Genomic DNA, 8,673 nt, shown 5'->3' on the forward strand with positions numbered 1-8,673 from the left:
ACCCACCGATATTCAGTATGCGCGCGACAAATCCCCCCCAACCTAAACCGAAAGCTGATCGACGCACAGCTTTAATGTAAATAAAGTGAATGCAGACACTTTATTATTAATTTCAGCGTGCTTTCAAGATTAAAAATAGATCACAAATATGGGAAAATACTCAATGATAGGATGATAGTGGGATAGAATGGTAAAATACGGGAGAATTTCGGCTAAAACAGGAGGGTTTACATGAAAAGGACAGGAAGTGTATGTGGAGAAACAGTTTTGCGAGATAAGGCAAAACGTCTTTGCGAGGGAACGCAAAAAAAAAAAAAACAACTTAAAAATACATGTTTTCCTTTCACTCTGTTTTTTTTTCTTCCACCAAGTTTTTTCCCACACCTATTTTTCCCCCACCATCACGTCCCTTCCGGGTCTCTGTATGATATTACAACATATTGTCATTATTAATTTTAATATTACGTTTGTCCAGCTTTCATGACATTTTGGCTGCTTTTGCCGAAGATGAAATCTTCATTTACTCTTACCACACATCTAAAAGCAGCTACTTTGTAAATAATAACACAAAACAATGTGAACCCCAACTACATTTCCTGTCATGTTGGAATATTTAATCAATTCCATGTGTTCAAAAAAAAAGGTCAGGAGAGGGTTTTCTTCAGTGTTGCAAATATTAGTAATTTATTGTATACAAATGAAGTTATCCCCAATACAAGAATTAGATTCAGGAGGTGCGCAACAACTCTATCCCCCGGTTTAACAAACAAGGTTTAAGGCTAGTCAAGATTAAATTGCATGTTTGAGCTGTCTCAACTCAAAATAACTTGCGGTGAGATGTCTTAAAATATGTCAGTGTAATTTTTTTGTCTCCAGGTGCACATCAGTAATATTTTTCTAAGGCCATTTTTTATAAATGTGTCTTAAATAGCCTAATTTAACTAAGGCCTTGTCCTGGCTTAATCTAAGCCCTGTTTGCAAGTGGTGCTCACTGCAGAGCCATTTGGGCAGAGCTGAGCTCCAGTGAGGGGGAGCTTGAGCTTGAGCTCCTCCTTTCCTGCACTTCTTCTTCGAGTGATGTCACTGGGGGTAGGGTTAGGGGTGGGGTTGGTTTACGCATTAAAACAGCTTACAGGAGGAGGAGCGGGAGCTCATGCTCCCCCTCGCTGGAGCTCAATTCTGCTCAAATGGCTCTGCAGTGAGCACCGTCTGTTTGTGAAACTGGGCCTACATTTCCTGACTCAGCTGACTCCTGACTCAAGAGTTTATACACAGCTGGGTCCCACTTTATATTAAGTGGCCTTAACTAATATGTACTTACACATTAATATAAAATTAATAATAATAAATTAATAGTTTGTTACAATGTACTTATTGTGTAAATACATGTATTTACTGTGTACTTATGCTTGCTTTAATACCTGTATGTAATTACATCTGTAATTAACTTCTGTAATAACATTTGTAAATACACTGCTGACCATCCCTTACACCTTAACCCACCCTTAAACCTACCCACACCCGCAAACCTGTCCCTAACCCAACCCCTATCCCAACTCAAGAGCACCACAAGTGTTCTCAAATACATTATAAACACAGTAAGTACATTGTATTTATTATTTTTTTATGTAAGTACATAGTAGTTAAGGACACTTCATATAAAGTAAGGCCCTCAGCTGATATTAAGAGGTGGGGTTTAGTGGAATTTGTCACTTGTCGATCATTCTCCAGTCCTCCGGCGGCTGCACCCAAACATACTTCATCTTCTTCTATAAATTCTCTGCACAACATTAAAAGCACAAGACTTCTCAACTGCAAATATCCTGTGTTCAGTTTTAACCCATCTCTGCTCACAGGTAGTTTAGCTGCAGAGCTCAAATAAATTTTAGACATTCAGGCCTTTGCATTTTCATCAGCTCCATCTACTTCTGCAAAATGCTAATTAGTATTCAAGCATGTCACAGAGAAGAGGTTTGGGTAATATCTATTGCTTTAAGCAATCCAAATGTTTAATGAAAAGAAAAACAGAAATAATTATAATAATAAATAAATTTCATTCATTCATTCATTCTTTTCCGCTTAGTCCTTTAATTAATCAGGGGTCGCCACAGCAGAATGAACCCCCAACTTATGCAGCATAGGTTTTACACTGGGGATGCCCATCCAGCCACAACCCAACACTAGGAAACACCCATACACTATGGCCAATTGAGCTTATTCAATACACCTGTACCCCATGTGTTTGGACTGTGGGAGAAACCGGAGCACCCGGAGGAAACCCGCGGCAAGACGAGAGAACATGCAACCCACTGCGCTACTGTGCTCTCCTTATAAATACATTTCTTTTTCTAATAGTCAATTAAATATTTGAGACACTGAGCCAATGTGCCATTCCGTCGATCCATAACGTTTACAACCATGATCAAATCTTAGTCTTCACAATGTACAGAAGCACTCGATCTGAAATCGCAGGAGATCTCCTCTCTACCCTTGTTCAATTCTGAAATCTCCTCTCTTTTCTTTGGCAGTCTCAAGAGGAAAGTCCACTTGGAGCCGATTCGCGGAAACCCTGTCATTTCTTTTTTGGTCCTCCACTTATCGTCCTCGATAGCGTATTCCACAGTCGCCCTGCGGTTCACAGTGAACGCAGAGTCTCCTCTGACTACCGCGGTAAACAAAGCTCCTTTACTGTTCTCATACTGCCCGGCCAAAGCCGTCCACTGACCTGAAGTCAGATTATAACAATCCATCATGCACCTCAAAAAATCATCCGACGGCCCGTTCCTCATCACGTACAAATTATCTCTGTGAGCCACCATGCAATGTCCGTAACTTTGATGCCGAACAAGTGTCGTGATTAACCTCCATTCGTCTTTCTTTGCCACATATTCATAAATCTCGGTAGCGTCTTTAGGCCTCCAAAGACAGATGAACAATCTTCTCATTGCTTTGGTGCAAGCGACAGCAGATGCAGCTCTTGGTAGATGCGCAACAAAGCTCCAAGTATCCGATGAGACTCGATACTTTTCCACAGAAGACATTACGCTTTTTTCATATTCTCCGCCAATTACGTACAAATCGCCATCATGTCCGACTAACGTACAGTTAAAGCGAAGCTGCTGGGGATTTGAAAATGTGCTCCAAGTGTCCGTCAACACATCATAGCAGAATCCCGAATCCACCACTTTATTAGTCATATCATAAACTCCTCCGACAATGTAGATCTTATTGTCTAAAGCCGTAACTCCTGCCATGGTTGTGCTGGCGTTGAGAGGCAAATGTGTAAGAACCTTCCAGTCTTTCTCATCCTCATCAAGATAACAAACAGTCCTCATGAAGTCCTGCAAAAGCTTGATACCTGGCGAATGAGTGCCAACCATGACGTACGTACTGGGAACTAAAGTCTCAACATAGTCAATCAAATCCTCAGGCAAGCACTTTGCATGTTCTTTTAGATCCGAATACATGTCTCGAATGAACAATGACGCGCTTTTGAAGAGCTCACGCAAACCGAAAGTCGAAGCCGTGTGGTACATAAGAAGGCAGTTGTCTGAGTTTATAATATTTATAAGATGCTCAGTTAAAATCTCAATCTGAAGGAAGGCAGCACATTCGATGGCGTCAACGATTTCGTGATCGTTCAGCATTGGACTTTCGCCATTTATCACACGGAGAGCGATATAAAATCCTCGAACGCTCGGCTTCTGAAGACTTATCTCATCCTGATGGCATTCCTTCATCCCAGACTGGAAAAGAGCCCGGAAGAAATCGCAGTTCTCCTCGAGGAGGCTTCTGTCCAGCGTGAAAACGTTTTTGCCAAATTTCACTTTTATTTTTTGGAAATCCGTCGGCTGGTGTAGCTTCTCTGAGCATGCACAGCTGCTGTTCTCCATCAAATTTCCTCCTGTCATTTTGAGTTTAACTCTAGAGGAAAGTCCGCTGTATGGTCAAACCAGTGATCCTCCATGATCTTCTGAAAGGACAGTGTTTCGGTGTCGAGCAGATGCTCTTGTGTTGGTGTGCAGTGTGTTTGTATTACTACCAGAATAGAATCTGCTATACATAGAAGTGCAAAGAGTGGCAGCATTATGCCGCTTGGAAAGCAGTGGCAGATAGCCATCGCTGTGGAGGGCAGCCGTCATCAGGGTTATTTATTACCCTTTTGTTCTTGGCAGACATTAAAAGCAGCCTGAACATTTCATCTACTGCCTTTGATGAACAGGTGAACTGGCCCGAGCTGTAACAATGGTATGCCTGTATAGGGTCAGTCTTTATTTCTGGTGACCACGTGACTTCTCAAAATACCATCCGAATGTATTGTGAGCAGCTTCTTTTGGAAGAAGGGGGTGCCTGATACAAAAATATATATAAAAATGCAGGAAAATACTAAATGTAAAAAAAAATGACATCTTGTATGCTTACTGTACACTGTTAACAATTTTTGTAAACTACAAAGTATTTAACTGTAATATAAACTGTAGGACAGTTATGCAGTATGTTATTGTATTTTAAAGTTGCGTTGTGAAAATGACTGTATAATTTATAATAGGCAAGGCAAGGCAAGCTTTATTTATAGAGTACAATTTTATACAACCGTAGTTGATCCAAAGTGCTTTACAATGGAATAAAAATAAACTTGTATTAGAAACTTGAATTGTTTTATGAAAAAATAAAACTTGTATTTAAAATGTAATAAAAGGAAATATATATGTAATACTAAAATACAGATAATAAATTACATGTATGAGTCCCTTAAAGGCAAGGCAGTAAAAATAAGGTTTTAAGTTAGATTTACAAGTATCCAAGGATGGCGAAATCCTGATGTTCAATGGGAGACTGTAAATAAATGCCGTAATGTCGCTGTAAATGGTAATACAGTGTGTTTGCTGTAATTGCTGTAGGGTAATTTACTGGCGAACTCCTGCTAGTAAGTTACTGTAGATTCTATAGGAAACTGTTGACAGTGTATATATGTACAGTTGAAGTCAGAATTATTATTACTGATTTTCTTTTCTTTTTTTTATATTTCCCTAATGATGTTTAACAGAGCAAGGAAATTTTCACAGTATGTCTGATAATATTTTTTCCTCTGGAGGAAGTCTTATTTGTTTTATTTTGGCTAGAATAAAAGAAGTTTTCAATTTTTGAAAACCCATTTTAGGGTCAAAATTATTAGCCCTTTTAAGCTATATTTTTTTTCTGATAGTCTACAGAACAAAACATCGTTATAGAATAACTTGCCTAATAACCCTAACCTGCCTAGTTAACCCAATTAACCTAGTTAAGCCTTTAAATGTCAATTTAAGCTGTATAGAAGTGTCTTGAAAAATATCTTGTCAATTATTATTTACTGTCATCATGACAAGAAGTTATTAAACCTTAATAAATGAGTTATTAAAACTATAATGTTTAGAAATGTGTTGAAAAAAATCTTCTCCGTTAAACAGAAATTGGGGAAAAAAAATAAACAGGGGTGCTAATAATTCAGGGTGGCTAATAATTCAGGGTGGCTAATAATTCTGACTTCAACTGTATGTGTGTGTATATAGTCTAGTGGATACTTCCAGCAGGATAACGCGCCATGTCATATAGCACGAATCATCTCAGATTGCTTTCTTGATCATGACAATGAGTTCACTGTACATAAATGGCCCCCACAGTCATATATATATATATATATATATATATATATATATATATATATATATATATATATATTTTTTTTAACCCAATGAGACAACACCACAAAGAAAGCAGTGGAATAGCTGATTTTCAATCACAGTAAATGAAAACAATTACTCATATACCTATACTGTTATATTACTATATCATTGTCCTTACTGTAAATCCCTACCTAGCTTTCTAAAGCAAATATTAACATTTCACTTAAACGTGTACTTAATAAATTCAGTACATCCATAAATCTTTTTCCCCTCAAATGGTCTCTTACATAGCTATTAATGCTTTATACTGCCATATCTATACTGTGTATGTGCACACACGTTCTGAGTAAAACACATTAAATGTCAAATCTAGAGAATTGATAATAAATGTGAAGTCATCTGTTAATTTAAAGAATAATACTGATATACTGCACAACTTCAATATAATATGTAACTTTTGTTAGTTAGTAAATAAAGCTGTATGCGTCTTGATGGAAAACATGTTTTGGTTGTGCGTCATCTCTGCTGCGATCAATATTGTTTACATCTAATAAAGATGTCATCTGAACAGGTTAGCCTCATACTGTTGTTTAATGGAAATATTATGGTTTAAAATTATAACTTTTAAACAGTGGTGAAAAGAGAACTGAAAAATCATACACAAGTTAAAGTACCATTACTTGCCCAAAAATGTAGTGCTAGTAGAGTAAAAGTATCTGTTGTAAAATTACTCAAAATATGAGTAAAAAGTTGCCCTTTCAGTGAGAAGTGAGGATTACACTGTAAAAAGTCGATTCATTTACATGCAGTTTGTGCAGGGACGTGTAAACGTAATATTCTGTAGTGCATTTAGTGATCTTCCTATATTCGTTGGTTCCTTCCAACCTTTCTTCCATTGTTTGTTTGCTCTGTCCTTCCATCCTATATTCATTCATTTGGTCCTTTCTTCGTTCCTCCCTTCATTCATTTGTTCGTTAATATTTTTGTTCCTTCCTTCATTAGGTCCTTTAATTCATTTAATTATTCGTTCCTTCTTTCCTTTCTTAGTTTGTTCAGTTCTTCCTTGAATCCTTCCTTCATTCATTTGGTCCTTCTTGGTTCCTCTTTTCATTCATTGGCTCATTTATTTATTCGTTCTTTATATTTTTGCTCCTTCCTTCATTAGGTCCTTTTTTCTGTCCTTCCTTCATTCGTTTGTTTGTTTCTTCCTTCCTTTATTCATTTGGTCCTTCCTTCATTCCTTCCTTCATTCGTTCGCTTAATCATTCGTTCATATCAGTCTTTCGGATGAGACGTCAAACCGAGGTCCCGACTTTCTGTGGTGGTTAAAAATCCCTGGATGTCCTTCGAAAAGAGTAGGGGTTTAACCCCGGCATCCTGGCCAATTTTGCCCACTGGCCTCCTAGATCTCCCCACATCATAATTGGCTTCATCACTCTGTCTCCCCTCCACCAAACAGCTGGTGTGTGGTGGGCGGTCTGGCCCGAAAATGGCTGCAGTCGCATTATCCAGGTGGATGCTGCGCACTGGTGGTGGATGAGGAGATTCCCCCCTATGTGTAAAGCGCTTTGAGTGCCCAGAAAAGCGCTATATAAATGTAAGGAATTATTATTATTAATATTATTAATTATTATTATATTTTTGTTCCTTCTTTCAGTTCTTCCTTGAATCCTTCTTTGATTTATTTGGTTCTTCCTTCCTTCATTAGTTCAGTCCTTCCTTTGTTCGGTCCTTCCTTCCATTTTTCATTTGTTCCAATTAGTGATTGTTAAAGGCTGTTTGGCGATTTCAATCATCATACTGTCGACATTCTTAAAAAAAAAAAAAAAATTCTCATCAATGATATCCAGTCTATTAAAAGCCTCTGCGTCATTGTGTGTAAAGTTTTTGGATATGTTCTGGGACATTTTTAATGCTTCCAAAAGGTTTGCTGCATTTATTAATTGCCCATGTATTGATGTTGTTCAGTATCATGCAATTTACTTTCTGTGCGATTTGATTGGACATGAATCACAATCAGACTGATTTTTCTGTTTTAGCCAATCACCATAGACGAGAAACAAATGAAGTAGTGACTGCAGGTTGATGGAAAGTAGTGGAGTAAAAGTACAGATACAGCACTGAAACTTTACTCAAAGGAAAGTAAAAGTACACATATTAAAACTTCTAATTAAAGTACAATTCCTGAGAAAAACTACTTAATTACAGTAGTAACTGCACCACTGCTTCTAAAAAGCCAAGTCAATGTTGATTCAGGTTTTATTACACATTTTCAGGTTTAGTTTTTATATTGTTGACAAGTAATGCTATTTCTGCAATATATATGTGCCATCTGAAATGGATTTAACCAATTAACGTGGTAAGCAGGCACTTAGGGCCCCAGGAAATTTAAGGGCCCCCAATAAATACTTAAGTATAAATTATATATAAAGTGAGGGTCTAACAAATAAAATTGCAATGTAGTTATTACATCCATGCAATTTTGTCCCCCACCTCCAATCATGGAGCAGTCCAGCAGTCAAATCAGATGAAGATTTTATTAACGAAACAAATGTATTAATTTTATTTAATTTTCTTTTATTTTTCGAAAAAAAAAAATTGAAAAGAGGATCAAGTGATATAAGAAAAAGCCGGCAAAATACATAAACAAAAAAGAAAAATAAACAAACAAACAAACAAATAAATAAATAGATAATCATATCATAGCTGAAATTGCTTAGGGCCACCAAATCACTAAATCCATCTCTGTTTGCCATATGACAAAAACAAGGTTAAAATATATCGCATCTGAATGTAATTTCTTACTGTAGTAGTTAAAACAGCCAATTTTATTTAAAAGACAACAAGTTCCAGGATGACTTACTGTATTGTCTGTTGGTCAGTTTACGTTCCCATGAGGCCACAGCAGAGGATTTGTGAAAGGAAGAGAAGTACAAATTTCAAATCAAATAGAGCAACATAACCTATGTGAATTTGGGTGCAGTAAATGTCTCACTCATTACTTCACCAG

At 37.2% G+C, this 8,673-nt stretch overlaps 1 protein-coding gene across 1 annotated transcript; it reads right to left on the reverse strand.

The window, feature by feature from the left end:
- Positions 1 to 2,068: 2,068 nt before the first annotated feature.
- On the reverse strand, positions 2,069 to 3,986 carry kbtbd13a (kelch repeat and BTB domain containing 13a). Its single transcript, XM_087260604.1, has one exon. It carries the CDS (start codon positions 3,909 to 3,911, stop codon positions 2,430 to 2,432), a length of 1,482 nt encoding a protein of 493 aa, XP_087116730.1. The 5' UTR covers positions 3,912 to 3,986; the 3' UTR covers positions 2,069 to 2,429.
- Between the last annotated feature and the right edge of the window lie 4,687 nt (positions 3,987 to 8,673).

Source organism: Danio rerio, chromosome 7, assembly GCF_052040795.2.
Source record: "Danio rerio strain M-AB ecotype USA chromosome 7, GRCz13ab, whole genome shotgun sequence".
Classification (NCBI taxonomy): Eukaryota; Metazoa; Chordata; class Actinopteri; order Cypriniformes; family Danionidae; genus Danio; species Danio rerio.

Bases quoted from the DNA above. Each gene is read 5' to 3' on its own strand.
- kbtbd13a (XM_087260604.1), bottom strand. From the start codon at position 3,911: ATGACAGGAGGAAATTTGATGGAGAACAGCAGCTGTGCATGCTCAGAG.